Here is a 22,086-nt window from a genome sequence, read left to right on the forward strand (position 1 = left end):
CACCCTGTGCACCAAACCATTATGGGTTCAATTCCTAATCAGGGCACATACCAAGGTTGTGGTTTGATTCCAAGTCAGGACACACAACAAGGGCAGCCAATTGATGTTGCTCTCTCACATCGATGTTGCTCTCTCCCCCCACAACCCCTCCTTCTTTTCTCTCTGAAATTAACAGAAACATATCCTCGGGTGAAGATTAAAAAAAAAAAGAATGCCGACAGCACATATACTAAAGAATTGGAATAATACAGAGAAGATTAGCATGGCCCCTACGCAAGGATGACATGCAAATTCGTGAAGCGTTCCATATTTAAAAATAAAAGAAAGATTGATGCATTGTTCATTGTGGCTTCCTTTGCATTAAAATATGTTTCCCAATGGCCGAGATTGTTGGCAGCCTCCACCTTAAGTTTTGCACCTGTGGTGAGTGCTTCTCTCTCCTCACCTAGTCCTGCCCCTGCTTATAAGTTTGTAAACTCAGGCCTGAGCCATTTAGCAGATGGAGAAACTAAAGCCCTATGGGTTCCTCTCTCCGTGTAATACATGGCTCATAGAGCCTGCCTCATCTCCTGAACTGGCTGAAATAAATGTAGTGCCAGCAGCACTTGTGAGGTCTCCTGCAGGGACGACAATGTTCCCATGACATTCCATTGTCCTTTTTATAAAAGTCCATACTCTTCCCACAGCCCACTGGGCCATTTCACCCTGCTCACCTCTCTGTTCTCCTTGGCTACCACACTTCCCTCACTCCTCCTCTGCCACTCTGACCTTCATTGGTTCGTGCCTTGGGGCCTTTGCACATACTGTTCTCCCAGCCTGGGGCTTCATCACAGACCAGCCTCTTGGGGCTGGCCTCTATTTTGCCTTCCCATGTCAGCTCAATGTCACATTCTCTATCAGCTCAGCCTCCCTAACCACCCAGACTCCTGCCCCCATGTCACTGTTGTGTTCCAGGTTTCCTTTCTTTACAGCATGTACCTGAAGTGATCTGCTTCAGTTCTTTGGCAGGGGGATGAACTCTCCCCCAGTAGGTGATAAGCTCTGAGAAGGCAGAGATCCTAGGCTTTGGGCCTGTCATTGCTGTGTGTCCAACATCCAGGAAAGGTCCAGGCACACAGTAGGCGACTATTACATACAGGGCAAATGAATGGATGGATGGATGGATGGATAGTGTCTCCGTTCTTCCTCCCAGTCTGTTCCTGAAGCAGGCCTTATCTCTTCCAACTGAAATGCCTGCCTGGCCTGGTCTGAATGGGCGGGTGGAGGCTGGAGTGTCAGATGAGAAGTCACATAGGGCAAGTGGAGGGGTGAGGAGAAAGATGTTCCTTCCCTGCTCCTCTCCCCTACCCTGGGGCTTTTGTGAGCTGCCCTAGTTACTTGCTCTGTGAGCCCTACAGGGAAATTGCCCAAGTTCACATAAAGTCCAGGGAAGGTGCCCCAGGTAACATGTACAGAGTGAATGAGAAACTGAGGCTCAGGGGAGAAGCCTGGGCCAGAGCCCCACAGCGCCACCTCTGGCAGAAGCACTAATCACAGACTGCTCCTGCCTCTCCTTTCCTCATGGCCCTCTCCACCTGTCACATCCCCATCCCTCACCTCCCCACACCAACATGGCTCTCACCAGCTGCTTTTCAGTTCCTCCCTTCCTCACCTCCATTATTCACCCATCCCTCATCTCTTCCATCCCTCACCTTCCCATCCTTCATGTCCCCGTTCTTTGTAGATGGCCAACTGACCCTCACACCCCAAAGAAGGAGCACCAGTGGGGAATATAGGATCCACTTCTTTATTGCAGGAAGACTATTTCTAGAGCGAATGCTATACAGACCCCACAATGAGGAGTAGGGGCACCCACATGCAGAGGGAGAGGGGGCGGGGTGGGATCACAGCAAGCATGGCCTGACACCTGGCACGGTCCCCAGACCCAGGGATACCCAGGCAGGAAAGGCCAACAGCCAGGGCAGGCTCTGTCCTCTCCCGCTGCAGAACTCCTCTCTCCCTAGGGTCAGGGTGGGGCCTGATGGGGAGGAAGCCTGGAGGGGCGGGGCCCCAGGGAGATTGTGCTATCAGGGTGTGTCCCTGAGAAAGGGCTGCAGACCCCGCCCAGCCTCACCCACTCCCGCACCTTCAAGGCCCAAGAACCACGCTAAAGATGGGGAAGGGGCAACACCAGCCGCTGGTGGGCTCCAGACCTGCCACAGGATAAGGGGACTCAGCTATGCTCAGACAGAATGCTACCAGACCATCCATGGACCTGTCCATGCGCTTGGCAGTCACACAACGCACACACATGCCCTCTCTCTCATATGTGCCCCATAAATATCTGTGGAGTGAGCAATCACATGAACAAAGAGAAAAATAAACACACCGTTACTAAGTTGGACAGAAACAGTACCTCTTATCCACATATAGTCCCATGTGGTCACATGGTTAGACAGCCACTTGGCTTCTGTCTCTTACACACACACGTGCAGTTCAGTCTCAGCATGCAGAAGCACACACAAGCACATAACATGCAGCTTTCTGACACCCAGTGACACCCAGCGCTCACGGGGCCAGGGCCTGAGGGCAGTTCCTGCAGACAGCCTGTGAAAACCTGAGGCCCTCAGTCCTGCAACCACAGAGAACTGAACTGAGCGGTGCTGACAAGCGCTTGAGCTGGGCAGTGGGTCCTTCCCCAGACAGGCTTTCAGATGAGACGGAAGCCTGGGAAGCACTCTGACTCCAGCCTGCGGAGACCCTGAGCAGGGGCCCAGATAAGCCATGCCTGGCCTCCTGAACCACAAAAACTGGGAGATGATAAATGTGTGTAGTTTCAAGTTACTGAGTTTGTGGTCTTTGTTACGTAGCAGTAGCTGACTGACAGACACCTTGCTACAGAGTAAAACAGGCTTACTCTTCCTCACATGGCAAGAACCAGCAGGCTCGTAGATGCTTTCTGACAAATCCCATCACCCACTCCCAAAACACAGGCACTTGCGGCCACACGTGTGCTGTTACACCACAAGTGTCCTGACCTGTGAACAGCCATGACATACCCACCTGTGTCATTATATACACAGACTGACTGCCTTGTGTGCATACCACCCCAGTGACAGACACAAACACAGGCACAGACACGGACACACGTGTAGACACATTGGCCCCTACACAGCAATTTGCACAAGTACACCATCCCATCATCACTCCCCCCTCCCCAGGCCTACGGGTCACCTTCATTGCCAGACACAGCCCCACAGGGTCCCACGAGTATAGAGTTATCCAGACAACATACACCAAAACACTCAGAATCTCACGGCTGCAGAGACACCTCAACTCCAGGACACACACCATCCTGGGTGGTCCCTCCTTTGGGTACAGGTGGTGGGAGGAAGGGGCTTGGCAGGGCTCTACCTCAAGCCCTCTCAGATCCTGCTGATGGTGAGCCCAGTCACCTGCCACTTGGCGGGGCACCCCACCCAGCACCCCAGACGCCTGCTCAGAGCTCAAGGGTGACACACTGTGCCAATCTCTGTCTGTGGGTTGTGTCCAGGAAGGCCCCCCTCTTTCACGTCAGGCAGTCCCCAAGTTGTTCTGTGGCCATCGGCCAGTCCTGGGTCTCCCCTGCCTGTACCTCAGGCCCAGGCTGTGAGAGGGGCTCCTGGCAGGCAGGGCGCCGCTGCAGGCGGAGAGGAATAACCTTATTAAGGTGTGTTATTGCCTGGTAGCCTGAGGCCCATCCTGCAAGCCACTCCCCCCAAGCTGTGGGGACAGAGATGAGAGGGGTGGTCTGGGACCCGGGGTAGAGAGCACAGGCCAGAGGTCATGAGGAATGGAGGTGGGGGTGGGGGGTGTAGGTTAAACACCGAGTAGAAGAAAACAAAGTCTGAGGTCCATGTGCATTTCAGTTCCTCCCTTCCCGGCAAGGTCACAGTGATCTGATGGGTGGGGGCAGCACAGGTCTGGCTGGGGGCACACGAGGGAAAGGGGAAGATGTGGGGCTCCTGGGCAAAACAGAGACGGGAGAAGGTGGGGAAACTCGGTGTCCTCGATCCTACAGGGACAGGCAGCTTTCCCATTTCCCCATGTGCAGATTGAGGGGGTCACGTCTAGCACGTGACCCCCTCGGGAGTACAGACAGGAGGGCGGGGTAGAGAGATGGAACAGAAGGCAGAGGGTTGCGAAAGAGCTGGCTCGGAGCCCCAGACCTGCAGGGCTCTCCAGGGCCTCGGTGTCCCCATCGGGGATGTGGGATGACAGCAGAGACGTGGAAGTGTTGAGAGAGGGGTAGGGAGAGGAGGGGAGGAGGGGAAGGAAGGGGAGAGGAGGAGAAGGCAGTGGCTGCAGGACGATGTGGGAGAGGCATGGGGCCAGGACAGGGGCTGGCTGCAGGCGGGCGTCCCAGGCTCACATGAGGATGCATTTGCCCTTGATGCGGTCTGTCCTCTTCTGTTTGCTGGAGCGCTTGCCATCGATGTTGAGGCTCATGTTCCGGCGTGTCTCCAGCGTGAGCAGCTCCTGGAAGAGCTCCTTGACATTGTAGTTCATCTTGGCCGATGTCTCCATGAAGGCGCACTTCCACTGCTGGGCCACAGCCTGGGCCTCGCGGGTGTCCACCTCCCGCTGCGTCTCATCACACTTGTTGCCCACCAGCATGACTGGAATGTCCTCCACGCTGCCCTTGATCTGCACAATGAGCTGGTAGATGGGCCCCAGCTCCTCCAGCGACTGCTTGCTGGTGACGGAGAAGACCAAGATGAAGGCATGGCCCTTGGAGATGGACAGCCGCTGCATGGCTGGAAACTGGTGGCTGCCTGTGGTGTCAGTGATCTGCAGTGTGCACACACTCTTGTCACAGCTGATCACCTGCCGGTAGGTGTCCTCAATGGTGGGGATGTAGGTGTCTCGAAATGTGCCCTTCACGAAGCGCAGCACCAGGGAGCTCTTGCCCACGCCACCGGCACCAAACACCACCACCCGGTAGTCATTACTCTGCTCGGGCATCTTCCACACACCAGGGGTGGGGGTCGGAGCTGGGAGGGCTTGTGCCAGCCGCTAGGACCCCAGGCTGACCCTGTACAGAGAGGAGTGTCAGATGCAAAAAGCCACCCAGCCAGGAGGGAACAGCTCCAGGCCTGGAGGCAGGAAGGGTGGCTTCTCAGAGGAGGTGGAATTTCTCCTGTGTCCTGGGAAGGCCCTTCCAGTTGATTTGGCTGATTTTGCAATTCTGCCCTGCATGCAGGCTCAGAGCCAGAACCCTCTGCTGGTTTCCCTTCCAACAAAATCTGGGGCCTAAGCTCCTTCCCAGAGGACTCCAGGCTGGAAGGGAAGTGAAGGTGACTCCTTCCCCCACATGCACGCTCCCCCAGCCACTCCTCAGGCTGAACGGGCTTTTCCATCTCTTCCCAACTTGGCTGTGGGCTCCAGCAGGCCTGGCTCTGTGACCTGGGCAAGATGCTCGGCCTCAGTTTCCCCTGCTGCAAAGTAGGTGACAGGGTGCCTCTCTCCAAAAATCACGGGTTCCCCTTAGCCCAGAGTCTCCTGAACCTCATGGGAGCCACGTGATGGGGCATCTTTAAAATGCAGCTGGCAGAGCCTCAGCCCTGGGACTAATTAATCTGTGGCCCTGGGCCCCCACACTTTGAGGCCACTCTCACACCCTCACCCCATAAGCTCGATGCTAATGTTGGAGGCCCCGGAACCTCAATGTGCAAATCTTGACACTGATTTCCTGCAGCAGCCCCGAGTGGCAGGGACTCACAGCCCAGATTGGAGATGAGGAAGTTAAAACTGAGGCCAGAGGGAAAAATACCTACTCCCTAAACTCTGCACCCAGACCATGTTCTGCCCTCCCCAGTCTCCAGTTCAGGTCCTGTATGTCCACATCCACAGGCACAGAGCTCCCCAGGAGGGGGTCCTCTTATCATCGCTACACTCACTCTCTCCTGAGCTCAGAGAGGTTCAGTGGCCTCGGGAGTTCACACAGCATACTAATTCCTGCAATGACAGAGGTGGAGAAGGAGCTGTGGGCTGTGGGCTGGAGCCAGGGGTCCTTATTTATAGAGAACAGGAAAGACCTCATCCCTTCCTCCTTTCCAGCTGTCTCTAAGCAGGGTGTGGGACCACAGTGAGAGAAGAGACACAACAGGATCACAACTCAGCCAAGTTACCTCACTTAAGTGTGTGAATATGTGCGTGTGTGTTTAAGGCCCAATGGTATGAGCTATATTGGTGTCCTTAAGCCTCAGTTTTCTCTGTGCGACTCAAGCGGTTGTAGTACCCACTCCCTGAAGTCACCAGGAAGAGAGTGCGATAAGCCGGAGAAAGCCCTTAGGAAGGTTCTGGGCACAAGGGAGCCCTCTGTAAGGATGGACAGTCAGGATTATTGATCCCAGGGGCTCAGAGCATAAAGCACTTGGCCTAGAGTGGGCTGGGAAGGCATGTTCTGAATGATCCAAGGTATCAGGTTTGTCAGAAAAAAGATATACAATAAAAGTAACAGCCAGCATATACTCCACAAATTATGTGCCAGCCAAACTTCCGGGAGCTTTAGTAGCACTAACTCTTGAGATTGACTGCTAGGCATGTTGGTGACATGGTGACAAGCGTGGCAGTGGTCCACATGAGAGGACGCTGGGTGTGGGGCTGGCGTGGAGTGCCAATCAGCTCTGCAGTCACTGCCCTTTCTGAGGGGTTGCCCAGTGGAACGGGCACACTGCGTGCAGCCAGGCACAGCCACAACTGGCCTGGGGACCGGGGGAGGCCAGTGACCATCAGTTCTGCTGCCCCAGACCCAGCCCTGGCTGTGCTCTGGGTACAGACCCCATGAAAGGGCTCCAGGCCAGTCAACAAGGGTGTTCTGCAGGAGGGACCTCTCTGGGAACTGGGATCCCCAACTAGAAGCCCCCACTCATCACCCCCAGTCCATGCCAGGCACACATCTGGTGCCTTTTGAAAACCACCCTCACCTCCTGCAAGGCAGGGGTCGGGGAAAGGATCTCAGGCACTGAGGGTCACAGGGGGGAGACAATGGCCAAAAGTCACAGGGCAGGGAGGTGGCAGAGCAGAACAGGATCTTGGCTGGCCTCACAGGCTCCGGCTGTGCAAAGTAGCCCATTCTGAGACTCCCCTGTAGGGAATCAGTCTAGCCCTAGGTCCCCAGAGCCCAGCTGGGGAAGTTGCAGAGACCTCGGGTGCTAGAAAGCAGGCCGGACCCAGGGGAGGGCCTGGGAGCATGCTTGCCTAAATTGGGAGAGAGGGCGAGTCTGACCAGAACTAATGAGGGGCTTGATGAGAGAGGGCCTGCTCTAGGGGGCAGAGAGAGGGACACACATACTCGGGGGAGCAAGCCCAGGACTCCCCTTGGCCAAAGAAGGATCTAAGTAGTAGGGGAGGGGGGCCCGACCAGAATGGGTCTCCCGAATGACGGAGGGCTTGGCGGAGAGGGCAGGAGGGTTGAGCGGGCAGCGGTGGGTGAGAAAGGCTCAGGGCCCAAGTGGCTCCCCATGGAGAGGTCCTGGCTGAGCAGGACGACCAACCCAGAGAGCAGGGTTTAGCGGGGCTGGAGAGGGGCTGGCTTGGCCGCGGGGGGCGCAGGGGAGGGTGTAGCGTGGGGGAGGGGAGGAAGCCGAGCGGGAGCTGTCCAAGGTGGGAAAGGAAGGCAGCGGGACTAGAGACAGGGGAAGGGCTCCGGTGCAGGGCCCGGCCGGAGGAGGGCCTGGCCCCTCAGGCAGGCAAGGAGGGTGGGGCTCGGACAAAGAAGAAGCGCTCTGGGAAAGGCCCCGCGGGCTGAGCGAGTGGGATGCAGCAGGCCCACGCCCCGGCCCCCGCCCCGGCCGCCTACCTGGGCGCTCGTCCCTGCGGCGCCGCCGCGGCTGCTGCTGGCCCGCTCCGTGTCCGCTCCGGCGCCGCCGCCCCCCGCGCTCCCGCCGCTCCCGCTCCCGCCGCCGCCGCCGCCCGCCCGAGCCGCCGCCGTGCCCGCGCCGTCCCCGCCCGCCTGCTGGGCGCCGCGCTCCGCCCCTCCCCGGGGACCCGCGCCCCCGGCCAAGGTCACTGCCGCCCTGAGCCCCGCCTCTGTGAGCGCAGCCCCACCCAGACCCCCACCCTGCGCCCCTAGCATTAGACCGCAGCCCGCATCCTTAGCCCTGGACCCCAGCCCCGGGTACCCACCCAGCCCTGCGAGCGTACAGCCCCGCCCGGACTCCCGCCCGCACACGTGGGCTTCTGCTGCGCCCCACCCCCCGGAGGTCGCTAGGACGCAGGGGCGCAAATTGGGTGGGGTCTGCTTTTCCCAGAGCCCCGAGTGGCAGCTGGCGCACTCGGAGTTACCCCGAAAACTCGGTGATGGGCAAGAGGGAGGAAGAATCGAAGTCACCCCAGGGACAAAGGGAAGAGGCTGTTGGCAGAACTGCAGATAAGGGGGCTGGGGTGGCAGAATGGGGGACCTTGGGGTTGGTGGGGGGTCATGGTCCTGCTCAGGAACCCGCTCCAGAGGAGGTGCTTGATGGAATAAACAATCAACCAACAAGTACTATATTGTTTTATTAACCAATGTCATGCCGATAAATTCAATAAAAATTTAAAAGAAAACTAATAAACGTATGAGGAGGCAGCGAGAGTCCCAGAGGGCTTGGGGCAGCAAGGACTCACCTAGAGACCACTCCCCTACCCCAGGGGTCTGCGGGATGGAGAGACAGAAGGGAAGGGATGAGGGCCTCCGTCTGGGTAGGAACCCCTAAGGACATCCCATGGGGAGTGGGGGGGGGTTGGGAGGTGGGCCCTTTGCTGGGTCTGGGGGTGCCATTTGAAGGTGGGAGTGAACAAAGAAGGTTAGGGGGTAATGGGGTTTTGGTTTTCTGGTATGAAAATGTGTATCTCCCTCAAATATGTAACTCTGAGAATAAATGTTCATCTTTGGGAAGTATCTATGTATTTGACATGTGTGTGCCCGGGTTTAAGCTAACAGGATGCCCATCAACCGCTCCCTCCTGAAGACCCAGAGAGCAGAGGCTCATCTCAGAGGAAACCAGACTTTGGAGTGCAGCAACCAGGCCAGGAGTGGGTATGAGACAGCCCCGGGCTCCAAGCCTGTGAAAGAAAGGTGCCCCTTGATGGGGAAAGGAAGGGTCCCACAAGGAGAGGCTTTCTGGGGTCACAGCAGTTGGAAGGTGAAAGAGGCTCTTTGGGAGGTGGTGAGGTCCCCATTGTGCGGTGTGTGAGCAGATGGTCAGCTGGAGTCCAAGGGCCCTTCTGGCTCTCCGTTCCTTGATTTTTGCTTACCCACCATTTCTGTGGCTCTGGCTGAGGCAGGCTTTTCTGAGCTTGAACAGCCCCATTTCTCCCTGACTCAGCCCCTCCACTGCGTCTCCGGGCCTATCCTGGCTGGACAGTCTCACCCGCCTCCTTCCTTGCCTCCCAGAACCACCCACCAGTCCTTTTCCATTCTGGCATTTAACTCCCAGCCTTCGACATGAGCCTTCCGTGCTCTAAGGCTGCTAGTGTCTCTCTTTGCCTCAGGGTCAAAGTCCAGCTGCTCAGCCCAGAATTCAAGTTCCTTCATGATTAGTGTGCTCATGATTTCCCATCTTCTCCCCATACACCTCCCTCCCTCCTGCCCTGTCCTCAGCCCTCTGGGGTATCTTAGAGGGTGGCCCCTACCCTTCATCTTGGGGTGCTGTCAGCCAGACAGGGAAGCAGCCCGATGAGTTGCCGTCTGAGCCATGGTTTCCCCATCTGTGAATGAGGATCACTGCTGTCTGCCCTCTCAGGGTTGCTGCGAGCAATCAGGATGATGGCCACCTACACAGGGCTGCTGGGCACACAGGGGCTGAGACAACAGCCCAACTTCCTACCACTCTGCTTGCCTGCCTTTGTCTCCTGAGTGACCCTCTGGTGCTGGGCCAGGCCTCTGGCCGATTTCTGGCTCCTCTAGACACCAGCTCAGGCAGGGCCAGGCTGACTCATACACAGGATTGTGGGCACAGCAGCAGGGCCATTCTGCAGTTGCTATTTATAGCTCTCAGGCCACGCTCTCAGCCTCTGGAGCCAGGGGAAGATAGGCCCCAGAGTCCCCTCCTCATTCTCCCTGGGGCCCAGGGGCCCAGATCTCCACCCCAGCACCCCAAATTAGGACAGTGGTACCCCCTTCCCCATGGCCAGCCTGGATAGCTCTGGCTTTCATGAACATAGGGATGTGTGTGACAGTCACCAGCTGTGTCCCCTCTGGGAACTAAGGTGCAGAGAAGGGAACCAGCTCAGTGGAGGTGGCCCAGCTGGGGAAAAGCTGGGCTGGCACTAGAACTCCATTGGGCTCTGAAGTCACAACCCAGCCTTCTGACCCCAGGACCTGCACCTGTCCTTCAGCTGTTCCTGTCCTGCAGAAGTCCTCTCAATTGCAAAGGTTAGCTGTTCACCTACACAGCCCCAGCTCACCTGGCCTTGCAGCCGATGGGACTTCTCCCTGTCCCAATGTTCCAGGCAGGGGCCATACTGTGTCGTTTATGCCCCCTCCCTGCTCCCAGCCCAGCATAGCTGCCTGGTGAAAGGTAGGCAGCTGGGTCGAATTCTCTGTTCTCTGTGCTCCTCAGATTAATGCAATTATGCAGGCAAAGCAGAGGCTGAGTCCCATGATGGCCTCTTTCAGATGCAGCTTGACCCACCAAGGTGTTGCATTTGTTTTTAAGTTTGGTGTCAACATTTTTAAAATAGGGAGATCATTTTTCAAAACCCAGTCTGCATGGAAAAGGCAATGGGCTGGCATCCACGAGCCTGAGTTCTGCCGGTCAGCGTCTGCAGGAGCTGGACCCCTCCCCAGGGTGGAAGGTGCTAGTTTCTGACCGAAGCCACCCGCCCGGCCCCTGGAGGAGTCTCCAGTCATTTACTGTGCTGTGATCATCATCTCCAAGGAGGGGGGGTTACTGAAGACTTCACTACCGACAGGTTGAATCCCTTTAACGCTTGAGTCTTTTTACTGAGAGCTAGGGCTGCTTCAGTCCGTCAGAAAAAAATAACAGTGACCTGCAGAAAGACCTGGGGGCCCTTGCACAGGCTGCTTCCTCTGCTGGAAAAGCTTTTCCCTCATCTCGGGACTCACACTTGGCCCTCGCAGATTTCCTCCCTGACCAAGCCACCAAAGATGTCCCTGCTAAATTCATCCCCGCCTCCCTTCACCTTGTTTTTTGTCCTTAGGGTGCTAATTGCTCTCTGATGTTGATCATATGTTGACATGTCTCCCTCCCTAGAATGTGGGGCTGCCTTCTGTGGATCTCACCCAGGGCAATGCTGTCCCCAGGAGACACTGGGTGGCTTGGAGACATCTGTGATTGTCACACCAGGGGTGCTTCTGCACCACAAGTGTTGGGACCGGGGATGTTGCTCAACACCATGTTCAAATGGCCCCACACAGCGAATGACTCAGCACCCCAGTGCCCATCGGGGAGACCCTACTTTGGGGCCAGCTTATTGGGCCAGAGTTTCTGGACCTGCCAGCTAGACCCTCAAGGGAGAGGGTCTTTCATCTGAGGTGGCTATGTACTCTCCGCACGATGCAGCTCCTCTGTTGCGATGCACCCAAGTTAATCAGGGGCTCTGAACTGTCCACCCGCCTGCCCCAGTTCTCTCCTGCCAGGCTGGGCATACAGCGATCACTTCAGCCCAAGGCCACAACACCAGGACCTGCCAGGTCAGCTCTTTTTGCTTAGGAAGCTGTGGAAACCTGAGGGTGATGGACAGAGCGGGTATCCTTGCTCCAGCAGAATTTGGCCGCAGCACCCTGACCACACAGAGAAGGGTTCTAGGGTCTTCACAGAACCCCTCACATACTCTGCAACAGCCCTCCTCTGCTCAGGAGCTCCCCACCCACCCCACCCCCCACATTGCCTGCAGGTAGCTCAGGGAAGATCAGATGAATTGGTCACTGGCTCTGTTCTAAGTTAGCAGGCAGCTTGGAAGGCATGGGCTAGAACAGATGGGGGTGCACACCCCTCTTAGGGGGGCTGAGGATCTACACTGGTGGCCAGGGTAGGTCTGATGGCAGTGTGTGCTGGGAGACACCATCTAGTTCGTTGCCTGCTTTTGGGGCTCTGAAGATGCAAACAGGCCCATAAATTGGTGCTCTCCCTTTCCCACCCCACGATAACAACTTCTCCACGAGAAATGCAAACAGCAGACAACAGAAGCCCCGACACACTGTTATTATGGTTGATTCAATCCATGAGGTCTGGATGCCGCCTTCTAATTTTCTTTTCTTTTGTCTGCAGATCAAGCAGGGGAGCCCGGTTGACTCCATCCAGCTGTTGCCTGTGCTGTGAGGCCCTGTTCAGGGCAGACTGCAGAGGGTGCTAGGGCACAGCTGGTTCACTCTGTGGGGTGGGGCCATCCCGGGCACTGTGGGGTGCTGAGCAACCTCCCTGGCCCTCCTACTCAATGCCAGGAGCACCTCATGTTGTAACAACCAATGTCCCCAGACACAGTCAGTGTCCCCTGGGGACAGAATCACCTGGATTGAGAATCAGAGTTCACGAAGACTCCTGAGGAGGGATACCTGTGTCCACAGCCATGTGACATCTCCTTCATGTCAGAAGTTGCATAGAGATGGACGAGCCCTTTGGGGCCAATGTCCTGTTTTGTGGTGAGTGCTGGTTCAGGGCCTCAGGTGATACCTGACCTACAGTCCTACCCAGGCAAAGCTCCTCTCACCAACCACATGGCAGAGCTCCCTTGTCAGAGCTCGGGGAGCAGTGGAGCCGCTGAGTTGGCCTCCAAAGACCCTGGATTTGGCCACCACTGGCAGGAGGACCTCAGCCATTAGCATTGCTTCTTTAGCCTCTGCCAGGCAGACCAACCACTCTACTCACCCCACTGTGGAGATGTTCGGATCCTTGGCCAACATGGAGAAAACTGACCCGAACCAGCTAAGAGACAGACACATCACTCCTGTGGCTGGCCAACCCGTGGTGGCTCCTAGGAGATCCCAGGGCTGACCCTGTTCCTTTGACCACTGCAGGCAGGAGGGGCAGCCTCTGGAGGCTGGTGGGACAGCCTGCATCCTTTCCTACAACCCCACCTGCCCAAATCACTCATGGTCTCAGTGTCACCACGTGGCCCAGAAGCAGACTTGCTGGGGCTGATGGGACCCTGGGGAGGAGCAGCTCAGAGCAGGGTCGCTTGCTCACTACCCAGCAAAAGAAGGCAGGACAGGCACAGGCACATTGGGGACTGAGGATGACAGGACTCGGGGCAGTGATGCCCTAACTGAAGGGCAGACAAATGGGATACTTGGGTCTTTCCTTCCTCGCTGGTGTGGCCATGCCCTTCCTGGGCTGCTGGTCTAGAAGCCAGCTCAGAGTGAGGGTGGAACATGACCTTGAAGGTTCCCCTTGGGAACAGGAGATAGGGACATGGTAACTGGTTGGAGGACAGGCTGTGGTACCACCAGGGCCACCCCAGGGAACAGATGGCTGGTGGGGAAGCAGCTGTATGTGCTTTTGGTGACAGGGAAGGGGTATGCAGCTGGGGATCCCCGGAGCAGACTGATCTGCCCCAATGTGGGGTTCCCACTGGATTCAGGGGGACAGCCTTCTCGTACAGGAGGCCCTGGGACTCTACCTGGTCCCCTGCACAGTTCCATCCCCCCAACTAAAGGCAGATTTGAGTCTGGTGACCTGCCCACCTGGAACCTTCCAGCTCCTGGGTGAAGTGGGGGCAGGTGGAGGCCACAGCACCGGGTTTAGGACACTGTAAAGAGGATGATGTTCCCACACCCGTGGATCATTTTCCTGGCTTGGGGTCAGGGCCAGGCCATGAGGAGTTGTGAAATGAGTCCCCAGTAAAAACTTTAGATAGAACTTTCTAGAAATGGGTCCAATACTTCTGGCAGCACCAGGGTGGGAGCCCACAGAGTAAAAGTGGGAGGTTTCAGGCATACACCCCTGCTTCCCGACACTCACAACAGAGGTGGCCAGGCCCCTGGCAGAGGTTGCGCCCTCTTGTGTCTCGTGCCCAGTGGGCTAAGCAGGGAACAGCAGGCCAGTCCCTGGGGTGTCCACCCTCTGATAAGCCACTAGCTGCTCCTGGATCTCTGAGCATGACCAGAGTGATGACCAGAGGCCCCTCCCAGCCCAGGGCCATGGGAGGAGGGACCTGTCCTTGTCAGGAGCTTAAATGGCCCCATTGCAGTTCTTCCTCACATCAGTGAACACAGGAAGGAAATTCGAGATTTCAGAAAGGCACACACCCGGGCCTCCCAGCCAACTCAGGGGGCAAGAACAGTGTAATGAGCAGGCTCCAACAGCCCAGGACAGAGCCGGGAGAAGCTGAGGCCAGGCAGGAGAATCCAGCCCAAGTTGCCAGGCCCAAGCACCCTCCAGCCACACCTCCAAGCCAGCCAAGCAAATCCCCCAGGAAAGGCTCAGCCCAATCCTACTCCCCAGGCACGCTCCAGGTTGCTGGGACAACAATGGAGGCTAATGAGAGGTTGCCACAGCGCCGAGCTTACACCAACCGCTTGGCTGTTAGCCTCTGCTCTCCTGCATTATCTGGGACTGGCTTCCTGTTTGTCTGGTAGGGGGAACTGAGTGTAGTGGGGAAAGATGGGCCCCACAGCCTGTAGGGCCCGTTGTGCTCCAGAGACCCTGGGCAGACACGGGGTTATGAACCAACGGCCAAGCTGCCTCCCGGCCCTGCCTGCACATCTCCCAGCCCGTGGGTCTGTTCCCTTAGGAAACTCACACGCTCCCCTGGCCCAGCAACCCCAGCTCCCATGAGGGCAACCTCCCCACTAGGGGGACAGCACCAGAAGGCAGAGGAGGAGAGAATGGTCCTCAGGCACCTGGGACTCTGCCCGTCTCCATAGAGGCAAAGCTTCAGATAGCAGGAGTCACAGAGCTGCCCCATCTAACCGCACAATGGATGCTCCATGCTGGCAGCCTCCTCTGTTAGCAACAGAGCCAGTTGGGGGCAGAGGAGAGAAGCCTCAAAGCCTCCAACAGCTCCTGTCCTGGTCCACACTGGGGAGGATCTTGGCCTGACCCCATGTGGATGCCTGGCTCTGCCTCCCACGAGAGTCGCCAGATCCCCATGCCCAGGTTGACATGGTCACACAGTTTCAGTAAATACCTTTAAGTGAAGTATTTTACAAGTAGTAGTATTGCCCTGAGGCTCGGGGTGTAGAATCTAGGGTCCAGTCTGCTCTTGGGTGGCCCCTCTGTGCATAGGCAGCAACTGAGGGCCTGAGCTCCCCACTGGGGGGAGGCGGGGCTGGGAGATGAGGCCTGTGTCCAGCCCAGGGCTCCCACAGGGTGGGGTGACTATGATGAATAACGATGGCAACAGGGTGTTCACCACTTGAGGAAGACCATGCCGGCCAGCACGGTGTAGCCCAGCACCAGGAAGAGGACTTTGAGCAGGCGGTCATTCTTCTCCTCTAGTTCCTTCCCCAGGATCTCAAAGAAGGTGACGAAGAGAAAGGTGCCTCCCACCAGGCCCTGCAACAGCACTGAAGCCACGCTGCTGGGCACGTCCTGTGCACTCTGGATGCCCAGGCCAATGCTGATGCCCAGGGGGATCATGGCGCTCACAGTGACGGCCAGCTTGGCTGCTTCCCTCAGGGGCATGGAGCTCCGGGCCATGTTGATGCCCAGGGCCACAGCCACCAGTGTCTCGTGGATGGCCACACCCACAAATAGGCTCACCACCTTCTCCCCCTCCTCCTGTAGGCCCAGGGCCAGGCCTTCAAAGATGGAGTGGGCTGACAGCGCGAAGACCAGGCTGAGGAGGCGCAGGGGGCTGGAGCGGGACAGCTCCTGGACACTCAGCCCATGGCTGTGGGTGTGGGGCTCCATGTAGAGTGCATGGCCCCGTGCAGCTCCCATGAAGGGGCTCTCATACTCTGAGTCACTGCCGGCATCTGAGCCGGCATTGAAGGTCTCCATGTCAATGAAGGACGGCTTCTCCTTGCGGAAGGTCAGGATGAGCTGCTCCAGGAAGACGGTCATGAAGAAGCCTAGCATCACAATGGTCTCCGCCAGTGGGTAGTCAGTGCTGATGTGCCCAAGACTCAGAACTTTCTGGAGCTGGAGTGGAGCCCATGAGAGAGGGAGAGAGGGAGGGAGGGAGGGGGAGAGAGGCAACAGAGGTTAAGAGGCAGGGACTCAATGCAACAGGGTTCATCTGACCTCACTGTTCAATTAGCAAAGCACAGCAATGCCCAATTCATTTAAGTTAAGAAAAAGTAGGGGGGAGGATGGTGGGTTAATCCATGATGCATTAAATAAAATGCTACTATAAAGACAATCACAGTCCTCGCCAATGGGAACTGTACTGTGACCTACAAAGACATGTCCACCCAGAACCTCAGAATGTGACTTTATTTGGAAGGAGGGTCTTTCAAAGACCCTTTATATCAATTTTGTTGATATAAAGTACTAAGGGCTGAATTTTGTCCTCCTCCCCAAATAAAAATTCATGTATTTTTAGTCTCTGAGCCCCTAGCACCTCAAAACAAACCATAATGGAAGAGAGGCAGAGGCTCTTTAAAAAGGTGATTCTGTTGGAATGAGGCTGTCCAGGTGGGGCCCTCGCCAACAGAAGCATGGACGGGCAGAGAAAGGAGGGTCTGAGGGGGACCCAGCCCTGACAGCAGCTGGAGCTTGGACTGCCAGCCTCCAGCACCGGCAGAGAGTGAGTGCTGTTTAGGCCACCCAGACGGGAGGGGCTTTGTTTGGCTGCCGCCTCCAGAAACTCGGGCGTAAGATAAAGATCTTGAAATGAGATCATCCTGGTCCCTTAATCCAATGAAAGCTGTCCTTATGAGACAGAGGAGACACAGACAGACACACAGGCAGATGGCCATGTGAACACAGAGCCAGATATTGGGGTGACCTGTCTGTAGGCCAAGCATTGCTGCTCACCACCAGAAGCTGGTAGAAAGCATGGAACAGATGCTCTCTCCCGACCTCAGGCGGACTCAGCCTGCCAACGCCCTGATCTAGGACTTTCAGCCTCTGCCACTGTGGTATTAACCAGCCTTTCCAGCCCCGATGCCTGCAAGCGGTTTGCTTCCATATAACCCAGGTGGAGCTCTGTTTCCAGGGTTCTCCCAACACTCTGACCTCCTGGGTAAACGCCTGCCAGCACATTCAGCCACACATCAGATCCCTTGAGTTTGGTGCCATTCAACAGAATGTTCTGGATAACAGACACATTTCCTCTCTGTGCTGTCTGGGATGGGAGCCTCTAGCCATGCACGAGGACTTGAAACTTGGCTGTTGTGGCTGAGAACTGGCATGCTGACTTGTACTTCATTGCAATTCACTGAAACTTGACTAGTTAGGCATGGCAAGCAGCTGCCACACTGGACGGTGCGGCTTTGGACACTGTCCAGAAAGGTGGGCAGTGGGCTCCTCAGGGTCTGGGTTAATTTTCCCTGGATTCGTAAGCATGTTTGCACACACTGAGCCCTCCCCAGCCTTGGGGCCGTGCTGCCGACTCTGTCCAAAATGTTCCTCCTTCAGCTTTACTCACAGCTGACAGCCGCTCATGCTTTGGATTTTGGCTTACATATCACTTCTAAGCACTCAACCTCCACCAGGTGCCTCAATCTCTCCTTTCCCAGAACCACCTTCATTATAGCCTGTGAACGTGCCAGCACATATGCACGCACACACACACCAAGTGTGCGGCTGGGGCGATGCTGCCCTCAGGGGAGAGGTGCAATGTCTGCAGACATTTGTTGTCATGGCTCGTCCGGGGAGATGTTGACATTAGAGCAGGGTCATTCTCTGCCGGGGGCCATTCTGGGTTCTGTGGGGTGTTAAGCAGTGTCCCTGACACCTACATTCTTGATGCCTCCAGTCATGATGACAACCACAGATGACCCCAGACACGGCCCAGTATCTCTTGGGGCGAGTCACCCCGTACTGCAGCAGAAGGCTGTGCTTCTATAAAGAAGTCCTTTTGTTCATTTGCTAATGTCTCATGGAGGCCACCATGTGCCCCACTGGGGGAAACACAAACTACCCCAGAGGGACAATCATGGATTGGAAAAGGCAAAACAGACACACCAAGGCCATGGCTTGTGGCACCGTTCCCCATGGAGTGCCTGGGACCTGGGTCCTGCTGGCCGAGCCTGGGTGAGGGCTAGGAGGGAGGACTTGAGCTTCTGGGGCATGTGAAGCCTGTGGGTAGGGGTGCAGCATGGGAGTGATTTTAGAGGACCCTGACAAGGCCATGTGCACCAAAAGGGGACAGGGAAGAACAAGGCCATTGCAGCAGGCCAGGCCTGAGATAGGTGGGTAACAAAGGCTCACACCATGGGAACGTGGTCAATGGGGGAGGGTTTGAAAGTGGCATTGGGGGCAGAAGGCATCAGACAAGACTCTGATTTAACCTCATTGATGCCAAGTGTATGAACGAATATCCTGTGCTGTACAACAAAGGAACATAAGCTTAGCAGTATAATGCAATGCAACAGCATCATCTCACAGATATGTCAGAAATCTAGGCACAGGTTGCAGCTCGAGGATGAAGCAAGCAGCCATATCGGGAAGGCCCACAGGGCAAGGGACTGAGGGCAGCCTTCAGCCAACAGCCAGGAAGAAACTAGGCCCTGACTCTGACAACCAGAAGGGACATGAACCCACCATACAAGTACATGAGCTTAGCTGACCCCTCCCCAGTTGAATCCTGAGATGATATCACAGTACAGTGAACACCTCAATTGCTGCCTCCTGAGAACCAAGAACAGAGAACCCAGCTAAGCAGTGTCCATCCTTTGACCCACAGAAACTGTGAGATAATAAATGTGTGTTGTCTTAAGCTGTTAAATTTCATTTCATTTGTTTCACAGCAGTAGCTGACTGATACAGAAATTGAAGAGAGGCCACAACTCCCAGCTTCAGGACAAAGCATACACTACCAAGGGTAGGTGGTCTGGTCAGGTAATGAGCTCACCAGCTGGAAACACCAGACCTAGTTTAAACCCCTTATTTATCTAGGCCCAGAGACGAGAAGTGACCAACCCATGGTCACACAAATTCATGTGCTACTTCCCATCACCCTTGTGGTGTCAAGGCACCCACTGAGTTCACGGTCAGAGTTGAAACAGTACCCGAGACCCTTGGCCATAAGGTGCCAAGGGCTGCTGAGACCACCGAGGGAGCCCTTACCTTTTCCCTCACGGCAGGCAGTAGAGCGTTGAAGCAGGTGGCCAGAAAAACCCCTCCTCCAAAGGTGTTGCAGAGTGAGAGGATCTTTTTTGAGCGGTGGGCCTTCTCAAAATCTGTCTCAATGATCTTCACCGGGAGCAGCGAACCCAGCAGCATGAAGAAGAACACGCCCACCATGCAAAGAATTTTGACCACCAACAGCTTCACCATGGTGATGACCTGGGCTGCTGTGGTCGCCACAGGGCCAAACCATGTGTTGGTGCACCTCCTGTCCCTCAATGCACTACCGGGGGCTCATGCCTCAGTCCAGCCACTGTGAACACCAAAGACAATCATGTTAGCTGTTGATTTATCCGACCAATGGGCTAGTGGTCAAGCCCACTCTCCCCTGGCCCCCTGCCATACTTCACCCCAATCTGGGGCTGGCACACATCCCTGACTCCTGCAGAATTCTCCACAGCTGCGGTGTCCAGTGCAGCAGTCACTAGCCATTAATTTAAATGGCTGGTATTTAATTAATGTTTACATTAATTAAAATTAAAGAAAATGTAAAATTCAGCCCCTTGAACTACCTGTATTTCATGCACATGGGAGCTGTGTGAGTCTGGAAGACATCGCACTGGACAGCACAATGTCTCCATTGTCGCAGTGTTCTATCAGGTGGCGGCGTTCCGCTGGCTCCCTGCTGCCCTCACATAAAATCCAAACACTTCAGCCTGAGGCTGAAGGCTCTGGGCCAACAGCTGGCTCCTGCGCTTCACCTTACCGCACTCTGTCCTTTGTGGTCCCTAAATGTGACAAACCTGTTCCTGCCTCAGGGCTATTGTGCCGGTTGTTCTCCTGGCCTGGGACACTTCCTTCCCCAATGTTCAGTAACATCTTGTCTTTCAGGCCATTGTCTCTGGGACCCTTCAGGAGGGCCTCCCCTGACCGACCTCTGTCGTAAACTGTGTTCTATGTACCTGCCCAGAGGCCTGGCATACACCAGAGACTCAGTAACTGCTGGCTGAACATGTGGATGTGCTGAAGCATGTGGACGTCTTTACATAACTCAGTGAGCCGAGGTGGAGCACTTTTCACCCTGGACCCGAAAATACCACTGTTAGTATGAAGGACCTTGGCTGCCCCCGTCCTCGCGTTTTTTCTCCCAATTTCCCATTTCTCACTGCCTGAACCCGCACTTCAGTGAGTTCTTCAGGACTCAACTCAAATGCCACCAGTTGTAGGTTTCTCCCACCCCCTCCCCTGACATTTTTCTGGCCTTATTTGTGCTAAGGAGAACGGTATAATTTAAAGTCCCTGGGTATCCTCACTTGCTGTAGCCTTCAGGTATACAGTAGGAGCCCAATATATATCTGCTGGTCATCCTTATGCCCCAATCTGTGGAGTAGGGGCAAGGTGGCCTTGATGCTCTCAAACCAAGGGTTGATGAGGCTGGGCGAAGACGGGACGGGCTCATTCATTCATTCAGGACTTGTTGAGCGCCTTCTGTGTGCCCCGCACGGCACCAGGCGCCCCGCAGAGGACGAGGCTCACCTGGCCCCGCCCGAGAGGGGACAACTCGCTCTCTGCTGGGAGAATCGGAAGCAAATCACACAGATCTCGTCGATTATAGTGAAACCGGGACGGAAGCTTCATCTGGGCCTAGGCTAACGGGAGGCAGTGTCCGCCAGGCCCCAGCCCCACCCTACCCCCCAGGTCCCGGCTCGTCCCCAGACCACACGTACCTCCGCGGGGGCCCCTAGCTCGCCCACTGGCGCCTCCCACAGCTCAACGGCCGGGTGGTCTAGTCTCCAGTGTCGCTCTCCGCGGAGGCCCCGGTCGCCGCGCCGCAGCCCGCGTCCCGCCCACACCCCTGGTTATTGGCTTCTCCAAGCACCGTGGGCCTAAAGGGCCATTCTATTGGCTGAAGTGGCTGCCACTATCCTGCGATTCCCACCTCTCCTACCGGCACAGAAAAGTAGTTTTCTCTCGTTAAAGCGTAGGTACAGCCACAGAGTGGTTTCGGAGGGAAACTCCAACCTTAGTATAAAAGTTCCGGAAGGGTTTGGCTTCCAGAACTGTCCAGGGGCCCTTGGTGCTGAATACCTTTCGGATCGAGGCTTGGCATTGGCTGGGAATGATTTCCTATGGGAGACTGTCCATCTCTGAGCGTTCTCGCTGCTGATGCCCTTCCCGTCCTCTTAACCAGCAGATTTATCGGTTCAACAGCTCTGCCTACTCTGCCGGGACCTTTCCTAGGAGAACATCTGTGAGCAAAACACAGATCTCTTTCCTTTTGGAACTTACGTTCTAGGGGAAGACATGGAAGATAATGGATAAACATAATAAATAATGGAGTTATGTCAGAAGGTGACAGGGCTCTGGAATAATAGAGCCCAGTAAGGATGGTGGGTTTCTATTTAAAATAAGATGCCCTAGCCCTGGTTGGTGTGGCTCAGTTGACTGAGCGCTGGCCTACAGACTGAAAGGTTGCCAGTTTGATTCCCAGTCAGGGCACATGCCTGGATTGCAGGCTGCATCCCCAGTTAGTGGCGGGCGAGGTGACAACCAATCAATTGGTTGTACATGGAGGCAAAGCGTTCCACACAGACAGTACTGGAGAGTACCAAGGCTGGAGAGCAGGAGTGTACAGGAATGCCAGCGAGGTGAGGACGTGCATATGGAGGTAAGGGGAAGGTTGAAGGACTTTGAGGGAAACGGGGAGCCCCTGCAGAGTTTCGGTCAGAGATGTGACAGAGCCAACATATTTTACTGGAATCATTTGGTTATTGTGTCTGTGCTGTCGATCGGTCAAGTCAGATGAAAGCTGCAAATTGACTATCGATATCATTTTAGATGAGGAGAGGGAACATTGGGGGGGGGAAACTACCTTTATTTCTTTATAAAAGCAAACAGAACTGTGAAGGAGATGGCTATATTCATTTGTTAACTAAAATCTTAT

General features: G+C 55.8%; 2 protein-coding genes and 1 non-coding gene across 3 annotated transcripts; 1 reads left to right on the forward strand and 2 right to left on the reverse strand.

The window, feature by feature from the left end:
- Window positions 1-211: 211 nt before the first annotated feature.
- LOC118984658 (U6 spliceosomal RNA) lies at window positions 212-314 on the forward strand. Its single transcript, XR_005065952.1, has one exon. It is a non-coding gene; the product is annotated as a U6 spliceosomal RNA (small nuclear RNA).
- A 1,458-nt stretch (window positions 315-1,772) lies between these two features.
- DIRAS1 (DIRAS family GTPase 1) lies at window positions 1,773-7,907 on the reverse strand. Its single transcript, XM_037042463.1, has 2 exons — window positions 7,823-7,907; window positions 1,773-5,053 (listed from the first exon to the last, which is right to left on the reverse strand). Exon 2 carries the CDS (start codon window positions 4,981-4,983, stop codon window positions 4,387-4,389), a length of 597 nt encoding a protein of 198 aa, XP_036898358.1. The 5' UTR covers window positions 4,984-5,053; window positions 7,823-7,907; the 3' UTR covers window positions 1,773-4,386.
- A 2,802-nt stretch (window positions 7,908-10,709) lies between these two features.
- Window positions 10,710-20,992, reverse strand: SLC39A3 (solute carrier family 39 member 3). Its single transcript, XM_037042464.1, has 3 exons — window positions 20,870-20,992; window positions 19,143-19,455; window positions 10,710-16,049 (listed from the first exon to the last, which is right to left on the reverse strand). Exons 2-3 carry the CDS (start codon window positions 19,350-19,352, stop codon window positions 15,315-15,317), a joined length of 945 nt encoding a protein of 314 aa, XP_036898359.1. The 5' UTR covers window positions 19,353-19,455; window positions 20,870-20,992; the 3' UTR covers window positions 10,710-15,314.
- Window positions 20,993-22,086: the final 1,094 nt, after the last annotated feature.

The sequence above is a fragment of the Sturnira hondurensis genome, unplaced genomic scaffold, assembly GCF_014824575.4.
Source record: "Sturnira hondurensis isolate 20B ecotype Veracruz unplaced genomic scaffold, ASM1482457v3 Scaffold0003693, whole genome shotgun sequence".
In the NCBI taxonomy this organism is placed as follows: domain Eukaryota; kingdom Metazoa; phylum Chordata; class Mammalia; order Chiroptera; family Phyllostomidae; genus Sturnira; species Sturnira hondurensis.

What these genes read in the sequence shown, in the direction of transcription:
- DIRAS1 (XM_037042463.1), bottom strand. Translation starts at nt 4,983, where the DNA reads ATGCCCGAGCAGAGTAATGACTACCGGGTGGTGGTGTTTGGTGCCGGT.
- SLC39A3 (XM_037042464.1), bottom strand. Translation starts at nt 19,352, where the DNA reads ATGGTGAAGCTGTTGGTGGTCAAAATTCTTTGCATGGTGGGCGTGTTC. An exon ending in TGCCTGCCGTGAGGGAAAAG is followed by an intron (nt 16,050 to 19,142) that starts GTAAGGGCTCCC and finishes GCTCCACTCCAG; the next exon opens with CTCCAGAAAGTTCTGAGTCT.